Source organism: Echeneis naucrates, chromosome 5 (assembly GCF_900963305.1).
Source record: "Echeneis naucrates chromosome 5, fEcheNa1.1, whole genome shotgun sequence".
NCBI classification, from domain to species: Eukaryota; Metazoa; Chordata; class Actinopteri; order Carangiformes; family Echeneidae; genus Echeneis; species Echeneis naucrates.
Window position 1 is genome coordinate 17,960,840 of NC_042515.1, and position 22,470 is coordinate 17,983,309.

The 22,470-nt window shown below is 43.0% G+C and overlaps 2 protein-coding genes across 2 annotated transcripts; both read right to left on the reverse strand.

The window, feature by feature from the left end:
• Position 1: 1 nt before the first annotated feature.
• On the reverse strand, positions 2-11,933 carry ubap2a (ubiquitin associated protein 2a). The gene is made up of 27 exons (XM_029503305.1): positions 11,883-11,933; positions 9,932-10,069; positions 9,549-9,626; positions 9,272-9,382; positions 7,400-7,562; positions 7,198-7,278; positions 7,052-7,115; positions 6,693-6,790; positions 6,468-6,526; positions 6,292-6,362; positions 5,919-6,123; positions 5,542-5,812; positions 5,094-5,398; positions 4,684-4,910; positions 4,335-4,605; positions 4,165-4,204; positions 3,902-4,076; positions 3,551-3,602; positions 2,875-3,202; positions 2,701-2,792; positions 2,440-2,490; positions 2,226-2,319; positions 1,723-2,139; positions 1,291-1,395; positions 1,145-1,212; positions 868-1,059; positions 2-782 (listed from the first exon to the last, which is right to left on the reverse strand). The coding sequence occupies exons 2-27, from the start codon at positions 10,025-10,027 to the stop codon at positions 687-689; spliced, it is 3,810 nt and encodes a 1,269-aa protein (XP_029359165.1). The 5' UTR covers positions 10,028-10,069; positions 11,883-11,933; the 3' UTR covers positions 2-686.
• Positions 11,934-12,228: 295 nt separating this feature from the next.
• Positions 12,229-21,617, reverse strand: dcaf12 (DDB1 and CUL4 associated factor 12). Its single transcript, XM_029502091.1, has 9 exons — positions 21,195-21,617; positions 18,991-19,281; positions 17,886-18,164; positions 17,087-17,147; positions 16,710-16,903; positions 15,308-15,373; positions 14,854-15,016; positions 14,391-14,569; positions 12,229-14,218 (listed from the first exon to the last, which is right to left on the reverse strand). Exons 1-9 carry the CDS (start codon positions 21,252-21,254, stop codon positions 14,060-14,062), a joined length of 1,452 nt encoding a protein of 483 aa, XP_029357951.1. The 5' UTR covers positions 21,255-21,617; the 3' UTR covers positions 12,229-14,059.
• Positions 21,618-22,470: the final 853 nt, after the last annotated feature.

Consider the following 22,470-nt stretch of genomic DNA (forward strand, 5'->3'; position numbering starts at 1 on the left):
AAATATTGATGCCAGTGATCAACAAACTGTTCATAACTTTTAATTTGGACAACAAGGATTAAATCAATGTTAAAATGACATCAAATCCAAGGCCTGGCTGGTCAAACCAGCCAACTAGTAAGTTGAGGAATGAGACAGAGGGAAGGGGGCAAAAAGAAAAGTCAAGCTATAAACTCAAGTCACCCTCAGTATAAGGATTCACAGATGCGGGAGACCAAAAGTTACAAAAACTTATTTCTTCTAAAATAAAAAAAAGGCCTTTGCCGTGAAAATGATGCGTAGAATCTATGTACATCATTCTCGATTCATGTATGCATACAAAAAAAATCCACATCACAAGATGCTTGTGTTCAAGTATATTCACCATCTTCATCTCCAAGATTAAGCATTCTCATCTTTTCCACATTTTTTTTTTAAATTAAATGTCCTTCAAAATAAAAACAAAATTCAGAAAACCACATTTTATGTCCTACCAATACATATATACTGTATAAATACATACATAAATATATTTTACATACAACAGCCATAAATTTGAAAAGGGGATATACAGAGCAAAGGGAAGGGTTGTGGTAGTGTGTGTTTTAGCTTTTGTTTTGTAAAATGGTTTGTCCTTCTATGATCTTGTAAGTCAGATAGTGTGTCTGTCCATGCACACACACACAAACACAGTAGATCTTTCCACTTCAGTTGGCCCAGTAGGGGGAGCTGCCGTAGCTCGTCTTGTTGACTTGGCTCTTCTGCTGCAGGCTGCTGGACTGACCACGCTGGCTAGGACCACCCTGAACACACAGAGAGAGACACACATAAACATCTGAGGCGCTCTGGTCTGGAAGCCTGTGCAACTGCTGAAACGATGGCTGCTACCTGTCCATCCTGAGCTAGATGATGGTGCAGCAGCTGTGAGTGTGGTTGCTGGTGAGGCAGGATGTGGAGGAACGGGGCTGGTGCATAGCCTCCAGGAGCCGCTCCAGGGTTCAGAGGGCCTGGACCACCCAGCGCTGACGGCAGGCTGAATGGAGGAGGGGTCCCTGCATGGAAACCCTGCTTATCAAAAGACTGCAAACAGAGGAGAAACAAAAATAACTCACACATTTAATACAAATATACAGTGAGCCTGTATGTTGAGGTGTGAGAAGATCACCTGGGTCTTATTGTAAACACTTCCACTGATGTCAGGCACACCCGAGTTACTGGACGTCACAGAGACGCCTGGCAGAATAACAACAACAACGTAAATACGTTGTGAGCCCATGTCTTAAATTATGGGACATGAGACACTCCTCCTACCTTTCCCAGGCCCAGTAGCACCAGATTTGGCTTGTGCCTGTGAGGAGGCATTGTAGCCTTTACTGTAGTCCACGCCTGCTGGCCCTGCTGTCAGCTCCTCATACCCTGGGAAGGAAAACATCCACTTCAGAATTCAAGCTCCACACCATGTGATGATGGGATCACAAAAGAAATTACATCCACTGACATGCACTCAGTAGCAGTTTGGACCATGTCTACCTTTGATCTCACTCTAATCTCAACTTGACACTTTGTAAGTTTATGTTGAGTAGCTGTGATTGTATTTCTCCAGGACCACATTTAATGATGAAATGGTGACACATATACAAAAAATATCCTCATTACAGGCACTGCAGTAGCTTTTAAAGAATGACTTAGCTCAGAATTCACTTGTTGCATAAAGTATAGAATGTAATTAGTGTGTTTGTCAACCTGAGCTGAAGGTGTGCTGGCCGTATCCGCTGGGCTGCTGCTGTGTCTGCTGCTGGAAGGGGCTCGCCGAGGGGTTTCCCAGGCTGAGGCCCATGCTGTGCTGCTTGGCTGAGGCTGGTCCTGGGCCCCCAGGAGGAACAAACATAGTGGGGCCATACTGGAAGGCAGCAGCGCTGGGTACAGCACCGGGCACTCCAGGGTAGTAAGGCAGGCCTGTGTAGCTGTAGCCTGGTGGCAGAAAGGTCTGCTGACTGCTGTGGTGCTGGGGCTGGCCCTGGGGCTGAGGCTGAGCCTGAGGTGGCTGAGGCTGGGCCTGACTCTGGCCTTGGCTCTGGCCCTGTGGAGGCTGTGCGGCTGCCAGGCTCGTGGGGGGTGCCGGCGATGTGGAGTCATTCCTGCCAAACTTTGTGACTTCACCTGGGCAAGAGAGGAGGTGCCACGTGAGAACAAACAACTGGATTTTAGGAATTTCGATAAGGCTGGCCAGGGTTAAGTTGTTCTACCTGAGTAGGGGTTGTTGGCTAGGCTCCCATCTCTGCCAGAGAGAGTCGCTGTTGGGCCAGGGAATGTGATTCCATAGTAATCCTGCAAAGAGGGCTAAACAGACAGCAGATGATGAGCATTAAGGTACACACAACAACACAACAACCACACTAGCTAAAAATATGAACTAGGACCACAGGGACATTGAGTTAAGAGTTGTCCCTAAAGACTCACCATTGGTAGCCTGGACTGGAGCATGTGGAGGTCCTCGTAGCCATAGATCTGCTGTGGGACACATTGGAAAGGTAATGTTAGAACTGAAATGGATACTTCGCCCAAAAAGGTTCAACTGCTGATCAGTATCAGAAGTAATCACTGACAATTCAGTGTGGTTTCAGGACAGAGGACTCCGTGACAGCTGAATGGGAAGGACTGAACAGATAAAACACATACAACATGTTGTACGACAATGATTGGGCTGAAAGGGCTACTTACTGGGTATGCCGGCAGGAGCCCTCCTGGGCCCATGATATACTGGTTGGGCAGTAAAGGAGGGACTCCCTGGGACAGGTTTGGAGGAGCTTTACCTGTTGGTACAATAGCATAACCACCAAGTGAAGAAACTCAACTTGCAGTTTACAAGAAGTGAGATGAGGTGCATGTGTGTACCAGTGGAGGAGGAGAGCAGGGGTGTGGTCCTTGGTGCAGAGAGGTTGGATGTGGCAGTAGCTCCATTGGAGCCAAGTCCCAGCGCTGTGCTGGTGGCAGCAGCGGCAGTGGAATGAAGTCCACTGGTTCCAGCGATACCGCTGACTGTGCTGCTCATGTTGCTGCCCATGTTGGGCATGTTGGGCATGTTGGCCAGGTGGCTGATGCTGCTGCTACTGTTGCTGCTGTTGTGGGTCACATGGAGCACTGAGGGAGAGGGCTGGGAGGATGTGTAGGAGCCAGAGGAGGGAGCCAGAGAGCTCACGCCACTGCTGTCAACACTGGTGTACTGAGAACAGAGAGGAAGAGCGAGAGATTAGTTTAATCTGAAAATTGCTTCATATTGACATGGCAGTGATAATGGGCTGACTGTTGAATTTAAAAATGTGCTTCTGCTGAAATATTTAGCACAGCACAAATTCATGCATGACAGGATTCACTGCATAAGACTTACAGCCTTCGTTAAAGACAATGATTCTTTGGTGACTGACTTTACTTGCCATAATTTATATTAACATGATACCATGTGAAGGAATACCAACAATGCTGAAGCTAGCTTTATGCGTGATGTTAACTGACTGTTCTTTGCTTGCGTATTATTTCAGAAAGAAGGCATCAGAAGGCATTCAGTACTTACAGTAAGAGAGCTGGAACCCAGAGCTGAAACTGAAGAATGGCTGCTGACATGGCTGCAGTATGTAGACAGAGAGGAGAGAATAATGAAGAAATCACAAATTTATAAACATTTAAATTTGTATAACACCAACTTTCTTTCTAATAAAGACAGATGAACTTATTTTAAATTTGTATTTTCACATTCAGTAAGGTGACAGTATCAGACCCCCACAAGTCAGTGTTCAGCATGGCAAACTGTTCATTAGGTAGTTAATCTAATTTTACTTTTTACTTTTTACACAACAGCAGGAGAACAGATCACAAAAGTAATAAGTTACAATGTATAAAGCCTTTGAGTGTGTTTGTTTGTCACCTGTTGAGTGAGTTGAGCTGGCTCGCTGAGGGCATGTCCTGTGTCAGGTTAGAGAGGGTGGCCGAGCTGTGTGTAGGTAGGGCAGAGGGTAAATGGGATGAAGGTGCTGGGGCACCGTTAGTGCTGATGTTCAGACACGGTGACTCTGGCTTTGGTGTGGAGGAAGCAGATGAAGCTGAGAAGGACAGAAATATTTTGTGATTGGCCTTAAAAACACAAACTTCTGACTGCAGCAGATGGTATGCATTCAACAGATAACTCACTGTCTAGAACAGCAGACGTCCTCACACCATTCAGACCATTCTGACGACAAGGAAAAAAAGCAGAAAAAATATTTGCACAAATTTACAACAGCTTCACTCTCAGTGAAATTACCCTGTATAAATAAAGGATTAAGAAACTGACTTCATCTTTGTCCACCATTTCTACTCACCATGACTGGCCCCGCGGCCTCTTTGCTCTGGGAAAAGGCCAATCGTGTGTGAGGGGGCATGGTCCCATCATAGCTTCCACCTACTGTGGAGAAGGGGGAGGAGGAGGTGGTGGAGGTTGAGGAGGAAGAGGAGGGCGGATTGGTGGAGCTGGCAGTCCCTATTGAGGAAGAAGTGAGGCTAGACAACGCCACTGAAGAGGAGTGATATACTGGCTCTGATGAGGAGAGAGGCAGCGGCAGGGCAACAGAGAGAGGGCTGCCCAGCGATTCACTAAAAAACAAAGACACACGGTGATGCGGAAGTTATCTCAGATGGATAGTCAATGACCAGTCAACTACCAGGCCATACCTGAGCGGTTTGGAGTACAGGCTTGTCTGGCTCTGTGGCCCTGGTCCTGGTGCAGGTGCTGCTGGGACGGGAGCGGGAGTGGACTCCCTTGATGCTGCACTCACACAATTGTCTACAACTCCAAATTCTGGCAATGCAGACTCTGAGCTAAAGTCTAGAGCTCCAAACTGGAGGTTTAGACCAGGCACGTCAGAAGAGCCTGGCATCTCTACCGCCGTGGAAGGGATCTGCCAGGTTTCAGAATCATGGCATTAAATTGTAATATAAGATGCAGGATGTAAGAACTAGAGAGGAGAATTGATGACTTTTGGAGATACTGCAGTTTTAAATTAAATCCCCTGGAATATATTAACAATTAGCTATTTGTGCTTTAAAACTGCCGCTTTCCATTCACTACTATCCCCTCCTACCTTGGATGTGGGAGGTATCCTTCGTTTCTGGCCTTTGAGCTGTGCCCGTTGCTGTTGTGGTGTACTGCCACCCTGAGGGTCCAGCCCTGCACTGGGAGCAGGAGGTTTAACACCAGCAACAGTCATCACCGGGCCTGCCTGTGCTGGCGTGCTGGTGTGCTGGGGAGCTGGTGAGGCTGAAGCGGGGGGTGATTGCTGCTGCGATGGAGGACTGGATTGACGTGCCAGAGGCAACGAGGGGCCACTGTGCCTCTGAACCAGCTGGCTTAGCACAAGAGAGGGCTCTGGCTGCAAGCCAAACTCACCTACAGCCACAAAACAAAGCACAGAGGAGAGGGAATATATAAATACATATAGGAACATAAGAAAAGCAGATGGTGTTAATGTTTTTTTTTTTTTTTGTAAAGACAACATGTTATGGAGCAAACATTCCCACTTGAACACTTACGGCTGAATTGTGAAGACAGCGAGGAGGTGTTGGATTCTGATGCCTTCATGTCCCAGCTAGAGGAGGACGGTGGAGGTACAGATGCTCCCAGGGCTGACAGTCGACCGAGAGAGGTGTTGTTTCCCTGGTTATTGGCAGGAGGCAAGGCCTGGGAGGAAGGCAGTGGGCCCAAGCCAGGACCCTTCAGCTGTTCCAGTATCTGAGCTCCAGCACTGGGCTGAGTCCGCTTTGCCTGACCCAAGTCTCCAAAACCAGCCCCCAGAACTGATGACTGCCAGACACAATGGAAGAAAATAATAATCAAGCTCCATCCATGTGTGCATTTTTGTGTGACAGTATATGGAAAAAGAGCAGGTGTCAGTGGAAGCTATTATTACCAGAGCAGCATGTGCATAGCTCGTACTACTAGTGGCATTGCGGCTGGCGGGTGGCTGCGGTTGCTGCTGCGGTGGCTGGTGGTGGGGGTGGTGGTCATGGTGGTGGTGGTGGGAGTTGGTGAAGACCAGACTCTGAGAGGCAGAAGAGGAAGTTGGTTCTCTTCCTCCAACTATAGGCTTCTGCAGCAGAGAGGCAAGGTCCAGACTAACAGAAATAGGGGATAAAAGTATGTTAGAAATGCTTCCTGGACTCAATACTCCATGCTGCCATTTTCATCTTCCAGTTTCTTGTAAAAAAAATTGGTGGAGACTACTGTGTGTTAACTGCAACAAGGGAGTGGGATTTGCATTATGTTGGAAAGGAGCCAGTTACCTTTGCCCAGGTGTTATGTGGTTCTCAGCAGCAGGTGCACATGAGGAGGTGAACACTTTGGTCTCAGAGAGCTGTAGAAAAGCACAGAGATGAGAGACAGAATTGTAAAATAAAAAAACATTTTGTTGCAGATATCAAACTTCTCCTGTAATGTGCCAGCTATTGTGTTGACTCACACTAACATCCTCACTCCAGTCCTCAGCTGCCCAGTCTTCCAAAGTACTCCTCCAGGCAACTAGAATGATGAATTCAAAAGTTCAAACACAGGTGAAATCACACTGATGACACAGGATACCTGGAACTTATGTGCCTTTGAATGAAATATCATGCACACAGATTTGCTGTCATAACACACAGAACTGTCTATCAAAGTCAAGAGCTGGATGTTAGCTGGGTCTCACCTGTCCCGTCTGTACTGATGTTGGCCACAGTGTCCCACACCTCAGTTTGTGTGGTGCCTGTACCCGCCTCTGAGGTATAGTCTGCAGGATTGAAAGTCCTGGTGAAGAATCATAATAATCATTAGGGTTATCCTGAAAGTCGGTCGTGTCTAGCTTTACAAACAAAAGCAACAAAGTAGGTTGAAAGAAAAATGCACCACTGCTTCAGAAGCCAAATTTGAAGGAAAAAAAAGACCCGCAAAAATCACTTTTTGTTTAGTTTTGCTTTCATGAAAAATTCTCTGGTGCTAATTATATTATTTGTAAAATGATTTGATAACCCCTTGTCACCACGTGTGCATGCTTTGATCATGCCGTACCCCATTCCCTGGGCTGAGAACCGGCTCCCTGCTGGGGCTCTCCCTCTTCCTCGACCTCCCGATCCTGCAGAACATGCACACTAAAGTTAGCAAAACATACTCAGCTGTCTGGTCTTCTGACAGTATTTTAATGAGGGTCTGCTCACCCCGGCCACCTTTGACCCTCCGACCTCGATCTGAACCTCTGTCCACTGGTGCCACTTCCACGCCATTCTCCTCTGGACGTGCTGTGCATTTCACACAAACAAAATGAGGAACTACGTTAGAAACAGTGTGACGAAAAAAAAAGGTGAAGAAGGAAGGGAATCTACACTAGATATGATTTAATGCGAGTTTTATACTCCATACCCTGCCGGCTGCGACTGGCCCCTTTGCCCTTGCGGTTGGCAGCCAAGCGACCTTTGCTAGCCTCTCTCTCGCCTTTCTTCTCCCTGTTCTCCTTGTTCTCCTTGCTTTCTGAAAGACCATCTTTCACCAACGGCTTCTTCTTTCCTACTGTCTCCCATGAGGTCTAAGCAGAGAACAGCACAAACAATATAGAAAAAAAGAATTGGCCTCAAAAAACCACAAAAACTACACTGAATGTGTTTCTCATTGCACTTTACAGAAAAACAACACAAGATTCATGATCTGTGCAATTATTCTTCAGAAATGTAGGGTCACTCTACACCAAAGGTTTTTGCCTGTTTGACTTCACATTCTGAGGAGAGGGGGGATTCACAACCGTCTGCCTTCATGCTTAAAATGCCAGATGGATGTTAGAACAAGCATGCTGAATATAAAACACTGCAGCAAAGCACAAACTAATTTTACCCAATACTGTCAAGTCCCAAATGTTTTTTAATTATTATTTCACAATAACAGTTGTACCTCTGTTGAGTGACAAAGAACTTGAAATCTAGCTTTGGTGTTATAAATCAGAAAGAGAAGATTAATGAGTGAAAGAGAGAATCTCTCTGTATCTTTGTGCCCTTAACTTAAACACTTGGGGAATGACGTCATTTTGTCCTGTCCACACTGCCCAATGTATTGCATTACACGTGAATTGTACCTTAAAAGCCAAACTACAAGGATTGTGTATTGGACTGATGCAGGTGACTGCACAGAAGTACTCCTGTACTCAGTACATCTGAGCACCTCCTGTGTAGATACTGGGGGAGGAAGGCTGCTTTTTCTAAGAAGCCTGTGTAGGCGAAATTAAATATATGATGATTAAGCATTCAGGGGTAAACTGACTGTCGGCCCTGAACACCTGCAGAGGCGTTCTCAGTTTTTCTGGCTCATTAAACCTGTGCTTGCATATGGATAGTGCATTGGTAGGGATTTTAGTTAGGTCACGTAGATTCCACGTACGACTAACAAAAATGATGAGGAAATAAGCTGTCCCATTCTGATGAGTTCATCAACAATCAACTGTCCAAACAATTTGTCACAAACATTGAAGTCCAAAAAGCAGCATAAACAACATAATCCATTGACATTATAAGGCAACTATTACTGTCCAGTGTGTGTTAATTTGTCTTTGGAATTCTACACACCTTTCTAAGAGCCAACTTTCTGACTGGTGGTAAAACTGGTGTTACTGATAATGGCTATAACAAAGGCAACATTCACTTTGGGTGCACAGTAAGCCATTGTTACAGCTGTAGAGCCATATATGTGGGATTGAGATTGTGATTCTGGCTAGTGTCTCTCTTTTCCCAACAGGTGTGTGTGTCCTCCTCTCCTGCATTGTTGCACACCTGAAAGCAATCACAAGCAAGCTGGGTATAAAGGCTAAGGTAGATGAACAATAGGACGGACGACACACTCATCAGAGCAGAGCGCTACACACTGGACTTCAGTTCACTCGCCTTACATAGAAGGTGACCTGTTTTGTTCACATCTTTAGTTTTCAGCCTGCCTTTTTGGTAGGCTTGCTTTAAGGTCTCTCTATTTTAATTGTTTTTGCCATAGTTGCCACAGGTGTGGCAAACCTGTTTAGGGCTTTATTCAAGTTTAGACCTGGGCACTAGCCAAGATAAAGGGAATTCAGCCATCATCAATTTTACTTGTTACACCTGTGCATCACCTATTGTTGTATTTTAGAGGATGATCCCCCCCCCCCCCCCCACACTTGTTTTCACAGTTCATGCTGATGTTGAATTTCATCCTCTGCTCATAAATCTTTGGAAGAACAGTGATACTGTAGCTGGATTAAAGAGACACTGTGTCATTTACCATGTCTGAGGTACTCTCCAGAAGAAAGTTGATGGCTCTGCTAACATCCTCATTACAGTCATGGAGTGCAACCATGCACTCATCCTGGTTCTTCCCCGTCACCTCCATTAGCTGTGGAAAGCAACGCACATGTATTAGAACCCACAAGTAGTCATTAAAAGGCATATGCATCAGATAGACTGCACCAAATGTGTGGCATGTGACAGTACTTAGTCACAATGTGATGGCAAACAGCATTGTTTTGTGTTGGCTGGCATATACCCAAAGTATTCCTCACCTGGTTAACTTTGTCTTCAAAGTCAGCATCATTCTTGTCATAGATCATCTGGGCAAGCCGGATCTGCTCAGCAGTAGCCTGCAACACACAAATGACACCTTTGTAAAATGGAGAAGGTATGAATTAATTGGCATCCTACTGCCACATTAAAAGAGCATGTGAGTCTGCAATTGAAACTTTTTTTTCCCCCAACACACAAACATAACGTGTTCAATCCCAATGAACAATGTGTGCAGTGTTTTGTTTTTTTTTGTTTTGTTTTGTTTTTTAAATTGGCAGGAGCAGTCATATGCTTGATTCAACATTTTTATGGCTAAGAGGATTGTGGATTTTTTTTATTTATTTATTTATTTTTTTTTTTTTTTGAGGTAGTGGTGTCTTACCTGTATCTGTTTCTGTGGTTGTGATGTGTGAGTGGCAGCAGGCAGCGTTTTCTCCCGAGGGCCCCGGGCCTTGTCGCTGCCCAGCGAGCTCATCATATACAGTATATACAAAACTCTGTATGTACAAAATAGAAAAATCTGCAAATAGAAACCAGGGAAGAAACATTTAAAGGACAAGTGAAATACACCAACAGCTTCTTAACCCACAATATACCAAGTAGTTTATTACTACTTTATTACAGCAGAGCCTCAATACTTTCCTTGTGTGAGTACACTGGGGGGGAAGAAAAGTGCTTAATACCATAAATGTGTTTTCGTGAGCATAGCCAGGCCCTATTGCACAATTGTGGATACTGCCCTTATGGAGGCTGTAAGACTCACAGGTGGCCTGGTGATGCAACAGATTTGCTGAAAATCTAGGTCAAGGCGGGAGATTGACTGAGTGTCCTTTTACAAATAGCACAGACCAGTGTCTGTAGAGCAGAACAAACACAACATAACCTTACTGAGGATAGGTGGTTTATAACTGCTGAGATTGCAATGTACACCTGTCTTTGAGATTAAACTGCTGCAGAAAAATATGGCCCTTCTTTGATAACTGAGTCTAGTGCAATTTGACCCACAAGCAGAAATAATTTCTTTAAAGCAAATATCAAACACTGTTAAATATCTCCAAACATACACACACAAGGCCACCAGCAGATGCATAGGAAATAACTGATTGTACTGTCTTGAGAACTGGAGAGTGTGACGTGTAAATTAGCATGGTGAAGTTTGACTGTAGTGTCCATTTCTACAACACTGGATATCTGCACTGACCCGTTTGGTTTGTGTCGGAGAACAATAGCACGACAGCTCTCCCTGTCTGAGTGACGCTGGGCAATGCGCTGCGTCGATTGGCTGCCGGACGGAACAAAGCTAACTCACACAAGACGGTGAGCTGGCTTTAAAAGCCAATTACAGCAATAACAACAACAATAATATCAAAAGCTATTTTCGTGATGGGGAACTCTGCGGCCACAGTTTATGTTCAACAAATCAAACACTGACATATTGACATGAGTGTCGACGGTCTGGGATCCAAACAATAACAAAGCAATGAATCCATAACTCCGAACATCATCGCCGTTGTTTGTTTTATTGGCAAAACACAAACACCTACTCGAATGGCAATGGCATGCGTTAAGGGATATAAATGTTTACTTCTGCTGAGAATCTGACGAAGTGACAGCGACCCGCAGCTTCATTTACCAGAAAGGGGAGCTCGTTGTTTTGAACCGATGCTAGCGTTAGCCCGCAGGAACCCGATTACTCGTTTTCTCCAGCCTGTTTGTGTGACTCTTCACTGAAGCTAACGGCACTTATCTACCTTGGGTAAACAAAACGGACTCTCGTAGGGCCATTTTCACTAATACTGACCGACCTGCAGTGATTGGTCCAGGAGTCCCCTTTGTCCTCACTAGCCTGAACCGAAGTTAGCCAGCAGCATGCTAACGCTGACACGGAGCCGAGGATGAAGTGTGCGGTGGGGACGGAGCTAGCTCATGATGCTATCTAAATCTGATCCAAGTAGATGATCCGACTGTCCAACAGGCTCGCTCAGGTCTCATTGGTGTTTTTGGGATTTGCACGGTTATCTAACGATGATGGCAGTTACATCAGACTCGCCCTCGACATCTTGTCGACGGGCTCGCCACCCAACAACAAAGCTTTGTCAAATCTAAGGAAAAAGGCCTCGCAGCGGAGCACAATCCCATCCCGACATTGCTCGCCGGGAAACAAGACAACAGAAAAAAAATTGCGAAAGACATCCCTCACAAAACCGAGTGAACAACACAACAGAGAGTGGGGCCAACTACTGCAACAAAAACGCGCTTGAGTGCGAGGTTTGAGCGAAGTGAAACGCGGAAAGTGAACTTAAAAAACGTAAGAAAATGTGTGTTTTTATTACCTGCTAACACGCTTCTCTCAGCCAGCAGCAGACAAGGTTGGTCACGTGACGTCCGCTGCCGCGGTGGATGCTCCGCTCTCCGGGACGTAAATTCTCAACATCCAACACTAACTATGGCTCAAACCTCGATACAGGTCGGATTCAGGTTTGACCCTGCAGCTGAAATACTTGCATACATCTCTGCTGTGCTTATTGACAACGCACATCACTCCTCCTGCAGCTTACATGATAAGATGACTGTCACGGCATGTTTAAAGATCACTGTCGGCCACATCTAGACTGGCACTCTCAATCAAAACACGGTGACCTTTATATTGATTAAATGATGCCAAGCATAAAAAATAAATGTTACATCAATATACATTTTATTTTTATTATTTACTCTTTAAAGATTTAATAACTTGTTTTTTTTTCAGATGTTTATCTTACAATATCCTCAGATTCAGTCATTTGTAAAAACATTCATGAGGCATGTATAAAAAAAACAGGGCATCACCAAGTAGACACATCAATCCACACACTTCCTCAGACATATACATAAAAATGTATGCAATTGTCCCTATGTATTTTACACATACATATACACGTTTATATATAAAATACACTTTTAAAGTGTTGGTTATTTGTTCAATTCGTGGTCGTAGTTGGGGTTTCTCTTTTCAAGCAGTTACCATGAAAACTAGAGAAAAGTTCCATGTAGAAAAGGAAAACTATGATCGCCTGTGGCAGTCTTTCACAGAAAGACTTGAGAAAGGCAAAAATGTAACTCAAGCCTACCCTGCCTCTACCAAACAAGGAAAAGAGCAGAATCACCCACTCATTTGTACAAAAAGAGGACAAAATAAAATAAAGAAGTTTTACAACTACAACAAGAAAGGTATGTGCCTATAGCCTCTAACTCCAGTCCAGTTCAGTTCATTCATTCATTAGAACTTCCTCATTCTTGCTCACTTTAGATTAAGGCAAGCAACTACAGATTTCCTTGTGGAGAAATTTTGTGAGGGAGTGAGTAGGGAGGGGACGGGGAGGGGAGTCTCCCTATTAATCATCAAATCACTTAACTTGATACAGAAACTTAAAATGTCATGTTAAATTCTGTATTCATAACAGGATGGTTACAGGCCAGGAATTAAACACTGCTGACAAAATTCTAGTCAAATAGAACAGGAACATAAGCAACAGCAAAAAGACGACACACCCTTCAAAAGAAGCAGATATTAATACCCCTGACCACTTGAATAAAGGTGACAAAGAAATTAGAAAATAAATACCAATAAAGCTAATTAGAATATCAGCAGGGGTATGCCTGTCAAATCACAGTCATAAAATAAGTATTTGTTGGGATTAATCAACAGCATGACAACAGCACAGCATGTAGCAATCTTAATGTTTCTCCTTTACACTGTCTCTGAGAGAAAATTAAGTCACTTTGATTGGCTTCTTCATTTTATCTCCAACAGGAGAACAGAGAAGTTCTTTGTGATTGTTGTGGGACAGGACAGGCTGTTCCAACCAGTAAATACTATCCATCGCATGTCAACCGGCTTTCCAGTACTGTCCTTCAAAAATGATTCAGTCCTCCTTCTTCACTGCCTCTCATTTATCGCAGTCCTTTTCAGTGAGAGAATAAAAATTCCACTAGTTTATAGAGACACTGCTCATCGAAGAAGTGGTAACACTATCCTTATGTACAAAAAAAAAAAAAAAAGCCACAAAGGACCATAGCCTAATTCCTGTGAATTAGATGTATATGTTTTAAATGATGAGAACACGTTTTACTTTATTGTTAATTTTTTTCAAAAATCTTCTGAGTTCCTCAGCAGCAGACTTTTCAGCTTTTTAAAGTTACTAGTTAATTGTTTTGTACATTTTAATCTGTGAAGAGAAAAAAAAAACAAAAAACTAGCTGACGTAAAAAGGAGGAAAGGGATAATAGCAAGAGAACCTGAATAATGGTGGACACAAAGATACAGAAGAACAATATTCAAAGCCATGATACACTGGGGGCAAGATCATGCTCCTGAGTCCACATGTGAACAGAACAGAGTGGCAATTAAATGAGCAGGAGGGATACCAAAGACAGTGATGTCACATTGGACTTGAAGAAGGGGAAGGATGGAGGGACTGGTTAAGTAAAAAATGTGGACGAGGATTTAGTGATGGAGGAGACAACAAGGTTAACTCCACAGCCCTGCGTAATTGCCGTGCAGACCAGAACAGAGCGGTCCCCCTGCCACAAACAGCTTGGTGCCAGAGTCGTCATAGCAGTGGGTGTATACCGCATTGGGGAAGGAATGAATGTCTGAGAAGTAACTCCTCCACGTCTCATCGTGATTCTGAAAGCGACATGGAGAGGAAAAAAGGAAGAGGGGAGAGGAGGAAAAGTTAAGCCTAAGCAATTCATATGTAACTGCAATGCTAATATATTTGTGAGAACCCCTACAGTTCAAGATCTTTATTAATAAACATATAATTTAAAAAAATGCAGGAGAAGGAGGGGGGCAGTACCAGCCAGCCTTTCCCAGTTGTGAGCTTGAGGATGCCATCTCCCGGGCACTTCCGGTAGCCACCAGCTGGATTCAAAGGGTTCTCCAGAAATCTCTGAGCTCGGATGTCATAGAAGAGGAGTGAACCCTGGCCTGTGCCCACTGTCACAATGTGCTCATAGAAACTCACTGAGCGAATCCCTGCACAAAGAGACACAGATGTCTTAAATCCAATTCTCCTCAAAAGTAAACACACCCCTCCCTCAAATTGTTTGCACGCTCAAATTTTACAGCCAGGTCCTTAAGGAGTTCATGTATCACTGTCAACCCACACAGGCCTCCGACACATATTTTAGAAACTGAAATTACAGTATACAGCCATAACCACTGTGCATTCATGAAATAAATATATTTTTCCCAAGCCAACGCATATCTTCTTTTGATTATCTTATTAGTTTCTTTTGGAGGTTCAGAAGATCACTCACCACTTCCCCTCTCTCTAGAATTGACAGACTTGATGCTGTGTGTAGGTTGCCGTGGATCCAGAAAAGAGACATGAGCTTGAGACCCCACAGCGTACACTGACCAGTCCTGTCCATAGGCCAAACACACATTCTCTTTGCAGTGAGGCAACTTGGTGGACAGTATCTAGAGGGAAAAACAATCTGGTATTAAATAAGTCAAAAGTTTGAGATGTCAGAGGTGAAGTCAAGAATAGTTCTTTCTTTGTATGTGAATGCATTGCAGTCAAATTCCACAGCCACCCAGAATAACTCCACTGTTCTTCTGTGCAGATGGAAGAAAATGTTGGAACAATTGATATCATTCATTAAATTGGTCTCATGAAATAAATTAATACAAGCCACAATTAGCTAAATTTATCAACCTAGTATAAAGTATTCTGGGGAAAAACTAATCATACTATTTATTACTAATTACCTTGCACAAATTGTGTTCAGCTTTCCACAGGTGGAAATAGCCATCCAAAGACACAGCACCCAGTTCCTGAAAGAGGAAAACAGCACAGAAAGATAAGAAATCAACGATAGTGAGTGTTTCCCCTACCATTATATTAGGAGGTGCCCCGCCTCCCAACAGCACCCCCCGTCCCACTCCCGTTCTGAAACATTTACAAAATCTTCACCATTGTCAAGTGGACATTAAGTTTCTGGCCACAAAAAAATCTTCTAAAAATATTAAACAGGAGGGGTGTGCCAAAAAAAAAAAGAAAAATCGATTCATATAAGATAAGCATTTCTCATTTACTACAACTACTAGAATTGATTTAAAATGTCTGAAAATGTATACAAAAAAATTTAAAATAATAAATAAAATAAATAAATAAATAAATAAAACAAATCCGCAGGCTGCCTGCCTCCATTTTGTATGTGTATGTCCTGACGTCACCACAGAGTCAGTTCTGGAACATACACATGTGTGGTAAGCACCAAAACAAGGAGGAAACTACAATAATGGAGGAAAGAGATTCAACCAGCCCCATCCTCATTGAAGGCAACTTTGGTGGAAATATCAAATCCACTGTAATTTCTTAATTTCTTCTATCCCCATGCTTCACTTTTCCACGATTACTGACATCTCAATTGAAGTACACGCTACTCAACCTCTTTGTGTTGACCTCAGTGAGTGGCTTAGCACTTAGCATTCAGACAGCTGCTTCACTGGTGGGGGGCGTGCATTATCAGTGACCCTCGGAGAATATTCCCAACTGATACATTCCTTTTTATTACGAGAAAAAAAAAAAAAAAAGACCTGTGTCCGATTTCTGTGGTGGGGTCCAGTCTCTCGTCTGATCTGGTCTGGTCTAGTCCATTCTAGTCTTTGCAGGGGGGGTCTGGGGTCTCATCTAGTATGGTCTGATGTGGTCTAGTGTCTACTCTCTGCAGGAGTCTGGTCTCTGGTCTAGTCTCTAATCTCTGGAGCGGTCCCATCTCTGGTCTGGTCTGGTCTGGTCCGATCTAGGACCTGTGGGGCGTCACTATTCTTTGCTGTAGCCCAGTCCATCACTCGTCATCAATTAACTAATTAACCTAGACATGTTCTGGTGCCTCTACCAGGAATCAAACAGCACCCTTCTTATTGCGGGCTGACAGCTTTAACCACTACACCACCATGCTGCTCAGGCCACCACATGCATTTACATTAAGCCAACAATTAACCAAGACGTATTCAGGTGCCCCCACCGGGAATCGAACCGCAGAATCGTAGCCCCAAAAATCTGAATGGAATGGAATTGTGAGATAGTAAAAGAGTCCAACCCCTACGAGACAGAGATCAAGATAACATCATATTTTTTCAACAGCTGCATCAGACTGAACCTTACTTTATGGCTGTTGTTGAAGGCCAGAGCACGGACTTTACAGTTGTATGGGTTTGTGTACTCCTTTGGGATGTCCTTGAGAGCACGGTGGGAGATGTGGGCGTACGAGGGTACTGACTCTTCATTTTGACTCTTTTCAGCCTGGCACATTACTTCTTCCGTCACCTCCCATAGACCCATGGAGCCATCTCTGGACCCTGTGAATTAAAGTACACACACAATAGAGCTATTTATCAGCCTAGACTATTCACCTACTGAACACTAACCCTAAGAGATTTACAGCAAGGTATTTAAGGGACTTACTTGGAAACAGAAAACTAAATATGAATAAAGGACGACAGGCAAGTACTGTTCAAAACTCACTCACACATTCAACTCACCAGAAACTGCCATGTTGTCACTGATCCACGCTATGGAGAAGATCCAGTCATTGTGGCCATCCTGAAAAACAATAGAATACAATGTAAAATCAAAACCTTGAGTGGTGTTAAACGCAGTCTTTGGCTAACACATCTACAGTGATCAATATTTATCAATAAGCCAAGTCGTTAGCCACTTGTCATTTTGGAATGAATTGACTAACACTGATCTGAAAAATTCTTTTGGGCCCAAATGAAATCTAAACAATAATAAACAGAATGAACTAACTTGAAGTTATACAATAACATATAAACATACTCATTTATATTCCTTGCAAGTACGATTTAGACTGATGAGAAGTCATTTAGGTTTTTCTAAAAACAGAGTGAGGAACAAGACTTAATTTTTATATTGTGATAGCAGTAGAGGAAAAGTCAATGGCTCATAAAATCTAGCCAGTCCATCCAGTAGTTTTAGGGATGTTTCCTTTTTGAACACAAAGCGGGATCAAATGACATTTATACAGCCCCTTGGATGCCAAGGCTAGAAACCATTTAGCCTGGTAATCAACAGTAGTTAATATATATCACCAAAAATTATTCTAACAATTTTGCGTCACTTAAGCCTATTCATCATGACAGAAGCCAAAACTAGGATCCTCCCTGGATCAGCCACACAGACTGGTGCATGAACAGTTTAATCGTCTTCTTTTATGTTTTATGGTAATCACAACTAAATGAGTTGTGCTGAGGCAAGAATGGTTCATTCCACACATCATAACTGAATGTGTGTAGATCCAAACCAATTCCAACCACTTACATCTCCAACGCAGACAGGATCCAGTGTGGGAAGCTGGTAGATGGCTAAGCTGTTGGGGTTGTCTCCTCCTGTGGCGAGCAGCGTTCTGGATGGGTTGAGTTCAATAGCGTGGATTCCACAGCCCTGCTGGTCCATACGGGAACGAGAGCCTCCCGTGGGTTGGTAATGTCGACCTGTCACCCCTGCACCCACCGCCCCAGAGCCTCCACCCTGACACTCTCTGTCCTTTAGCATGGGAATGCGTGTTATCTGCCCCGTCAGGACATCTGCCACAAAAAGCTGCAAGTAAAAGGCAAGAGGTTAGCCAAGCATGTCCAAAAGATAAAACAAAGAATTTTAATCGGTGAATGTCCATCAACATTCAAAAAACAAAAGATTGCCATTACCCTTAAAACGGAATTATTACATTATTACAACACATGCTGCTGAACAGCTGTGTGATAGCGTGGTCCATTTTGGGATAAATTACTGTATGAGTACAAACACAACTACAGTTATTATCCAAAATAATAAACCAAAGCAAATCTGGATATGAAAAATCATGTACAACGCAAGAATCGATCCCTCCCTCTCATTTGAAGGTACAAAATCTACTAAACTGTGTGTGGTTTATCTTATGTTCAATCTTAACCTCACTCACAAACTTTATCTGAAATTATCTGTACTTTCGCACTCAAGGTTATAATGGAAAATGGAATAAAGATCGCTTCTATTAATGTTCAAAATAGTATATTTGTTATATAATTAATTTCAGTGACAGTAAGATGACTTTTGAGACAAATCAGTGAAATTGAAAAATCTACAGATTTACCATCTTCACAGCAGAAATTTCAACTTGGCAAAGAGAAAAAGCACATTTGGTATCAAAAGCATTAATTATGGCTCTATGCCATTCAAGTGATCTGATTCCAGGGCTCTGGTATTGTGCACACCTACTCTCTGACATAAATTACTGCAACACTTAATGGATTGAAGCTAATTTTGATGGTATGATTTACAGCTGTCTTCAACATGCTTTGCAAGGCTCAACATCTACCATGAAAATGGCCTACATATTGAAAGGGCTAAGCAATAAATGCACATTTGTAATGCAATGACATCTCACCGTGTTACACTTGGTCCCACATACCACCTGCCGGTGATTGAGCCACTGTGAAGCAAACACCTTGTTGAGTCGCCCCAGAGAGAACTCCCTCTCCTTGAGGATGCCAGGGAGTCTGCCGGCTGCAAAGCCCCGCAGACTTCGCTGGAGCCGCAACTCATGCTGCTGCTGAGGTCTGAACTCCCGCCCCCGGAGGGCACATACCACCGAGCGACGACTGCACCACCACTGCTGGGCATGACGCGATGAACAAGAAACACGACTCCGTTTGTGTGGCGCCTGACACCAGCCCAGCTGGGGAAAGAGGGAAGAAAGGTCCATGATATTTTCTCTGGTGCCACCACAAGACTTTTGTCAAGTTCAGAATGTTTCAAAGACAATAAATAGTTGTGTTTTACATACAGCTGGGGATAGGTTTGTTCATATTCAGGTTAGGTACCAACAGCACAATTACAAATAATACAAACATTAAATAAGTATTACAATAACATGATCAAATACTGTTTCAAAGTTTTCAACTTTGTTAATTGCTATTTTACTAAAATAGAACCTCTGTGCTGAGTTGTACCCATCCAAAAGACTGTGGACTTTACACATAAATCACTAATAAAGACAAAATATACATTGGTGGGTTAGGTCAATATCATACCAATATATAAAATAACAGAATTTGATACTCCCTCATGTATGTCAGTATTAATGGTTGTGTATAGTGGAGGTGAAGAATACACCTAACATTAGACATTAGACCTCATAAATCTTCTTTTACTGAATTATTTCTGGGCACAACAAAATCTTTTCCATAGAACACACAAAGGATAAATGTAATTAGTGTGTTTTATGCTGTATCCATTTTGTTCCTGCAATATTAAATGAGAGTTTAAAGGGCAAATAAAAATCCAATTTAGTCAGCTTCTTCTATAGACACCACTTCAAGGCCGGTTCAAGGTAATTTGAACCACATGAATATTTTTTCAAATAGATTATCTTGCACTCTGTTAATCTTCACCTTGGGAAAAAAAAAGAAAAAAATGGCATGAGAACTAGTCTTGTGATGATCTAATACTGACATAACCATGTGGATGGCTTCATTGAAACCTGCTGAAACATAGTTGAACGTGTGAAGGATAGGAAATATTCAGGAGAGTCTGATGCGCTACAGAAGAATATATACCGACTACTGGAAGCATATGATATAATTTTTAATAGTCCAGCCCTGACCCAGTTCCTCATTATTAATGCTCACTTTGAGTTGTGTGACAAGCCTGGGCACCAGAAAAAAAACTAAACACACACACACACACACACACACACCACAAAAACAACAACAACAAAACCCTCAAGGTTATGTATAATCTAAAATAAAAAAAATTTCATGCTATCAAAAATTTGCTAATACTTATCTATTATTGTTTCCTGGTCTTATTTTTTTAATGAATAATAGAGATGATGTGGATGATGTGGCAGATGAGAAAAGCTGGTGATTGATGGTGGCCCAACAGGCCCGAGACGTGACCTGACATTGCTGACATGCAATTCAGTGACAGCAGACGCAATGATATTTTAAAAACAAATCGAGTTATGCAGGTCTGCCCCTTTCTGATTTTTAATTAAAAGTGCATTTACGTTGTAACAAAGTGGGAATCAGGGGTGAGTACAGAGGCCAGGATCTTGGTGTTGATGTCAGTTCAGCAGGAGTCCATCAGCCTTTCTGGGAGGTAGCTCGCTGGCTAGCTCTAAATTACCATCAGCTAGCTGTAGCTTCACTTGACAATCGAGGTGACATTATTCTGGGCAGCTACTTGGGGAAGACACCCGGTGACCCCATCTGACCGAGGGACTGGTAGCGATATATACCGGTGAAAATATAATTTTGTCGTGACCACAACAGGATGACCCTAACGAGGTACCGTAGCTAGCAGTTGGGCTAACGTTACTTGTCATATCGGTAACGTACTGCCGTTGGCTAATATTATTAGCGGACACCTCCTTTCAAAAAGAAACACAATTTTGTTGGTTCAGCACGAGGTCGTTCAATGTGTACTCTACTCTTTTAATGTAGTAGTAATCTGCTTAAATGTAATTTAAGTAGTAATAGTACCCTTCTGACACAATGTCTATCAGCTAAATCCGGTTGGCCCAGTGCTAGTTAGCATGCTAACACAACCTAGTGGATAGCTAATATGGATGCACCGGTTTCCGCCTACCTGTTGTTGGTCCTTGGGTTCCCCTGCCTTCCTTTTCCTGCTAACTGTTTTTCTCGCCATAATCTGACACACACAGTTCCCTCACCCACATGGAGGGTAAAAGCGACGCTGGACACTGGATCATATAATGGCGATATGCTATTTTGTTCCTTGGCCCTCGCTGGCAGCGTCCGACGACGAGGGAGGGCGATCACATACGGGAGAGGTTGGTTCGTCGCTGGCTAAGATTACCGCTGGGCTCCTATCGTTAGCTCCTCTCCTGGGCTCCCAAACAATGCTGCACTGCTTCCGTGCGACCTATTCAGCTTCCACGGAGTCGCCGGCCAAATCCAGAGGGTTCACACTCTCTTTTTTCCTGCTGGGTCGCGTCAGCAACGGCGAAAGCATTGAGTAACGCGCAGCCGCACTCAAATTGGACATCAACAAAAACAAGGTCGTTCGTGAACGCGCACGTCATGCGCGCTCGTTCAGGCGGACGCGTCTTTATTTGTCTCAATGAGGCCATTGCTAGTACGTAAGTAAACTGGTTCAGTTTGTTATACTAGTGTGTAGGTTCGATCTCCATTATTTTATTCTGAATAACTATAAGCGTGTAATTTTACATTAAAACATATATTTTAAGTATATTGATAAAATGAAATCAAAACTAGAGCATGCATTTAGTTTTATTTGTCAAATCCATGCTTGCTGCAGACAGTATTAAAACGTTAAAGCAGAGTGAATTGACTGACCACACCCACAAAGACAACCATTGGGATATCTCAAATAAAATACATGCTGTCAAAGATGTGCCAAATTTGAAGAAACTTGGATCAAGGTAGCCAAATGTGTATCTAGCAAAAACTAAAGCATTTTGCAAGGAGAGCAGATACAGTTAAAGATTATTAATGAGAACATTTCCCAACCCTTGGTAGCTAATTTTTCATCACATGGTTGTTCTACCATTTCCGATTTATGATGGTGATTTACTGTAATATAGTGAAGCTGTTGGCCATATTTCAGTCTTAGCATTTGTATTTTGGAAATGTTTATATTGATTCATTATGCTTTTTGCCAGGCAAAACAATGATGTCATAGCCCCGATCTCCTACACGTGCTTTTCATTTTGGCTTCTGAAGAATGTTTCTATCTGCAACCGAGAAGAACCAGCAACATTAAAAGACATGTAAAGGGAAAATTAATTAGTAAAAGTGAGACTCTCAATAGGGTGATTGTATTCACATAAATATCAAAAGTCTGCATTCATTTCAGTAATGGACTTTCATTGACCGATGGC

Coding starts and splice junctions, on each gene's coding strand:
- ubap2a (XM_029503305.1), bottom strand. CDS start 10,027: ATGATGAGCTCGCTGGGCAGCGACAAGGCCCGGGGCCCTCGGGAGAAA. Junction 1,396..1,722: donor CCAGCACACCTTCAGCTCAG/GTTGACAAACAC, acceptor TTTCCTTCCCAG/GGTATGAGGAGCTGACAGCA. Junction 1,213..1,290: donor TGCTACTGGGCCTGGGAAAG/GTAGGAGGAGTG, acceptor TTATTCTGCCAG/GCGTCTCTGTGACGTCCAGT.
- dcaf12 (XM_029502091.1), bottom strand. CDS start 21,254: ATGGCGAGAAAAACAGTTAGCAGGAAAAGGAAGGCAGGGGAACCCAAG. Junction 17,148..17,885: donor ATCCTGTCTGCGTTGGAGAT/GTAAGTGGTTGG, acceptor ATTGTTTTTCAG/GATGGCCACAATGACTGGAT. Junction 14,570..14,853: donor TTCTAGAGAGAGGGGAAGTG/GTGAGTGATCTT, acceptor CTCTTTGTGCAG/GGATTCGCTCAGTGAGTTTC.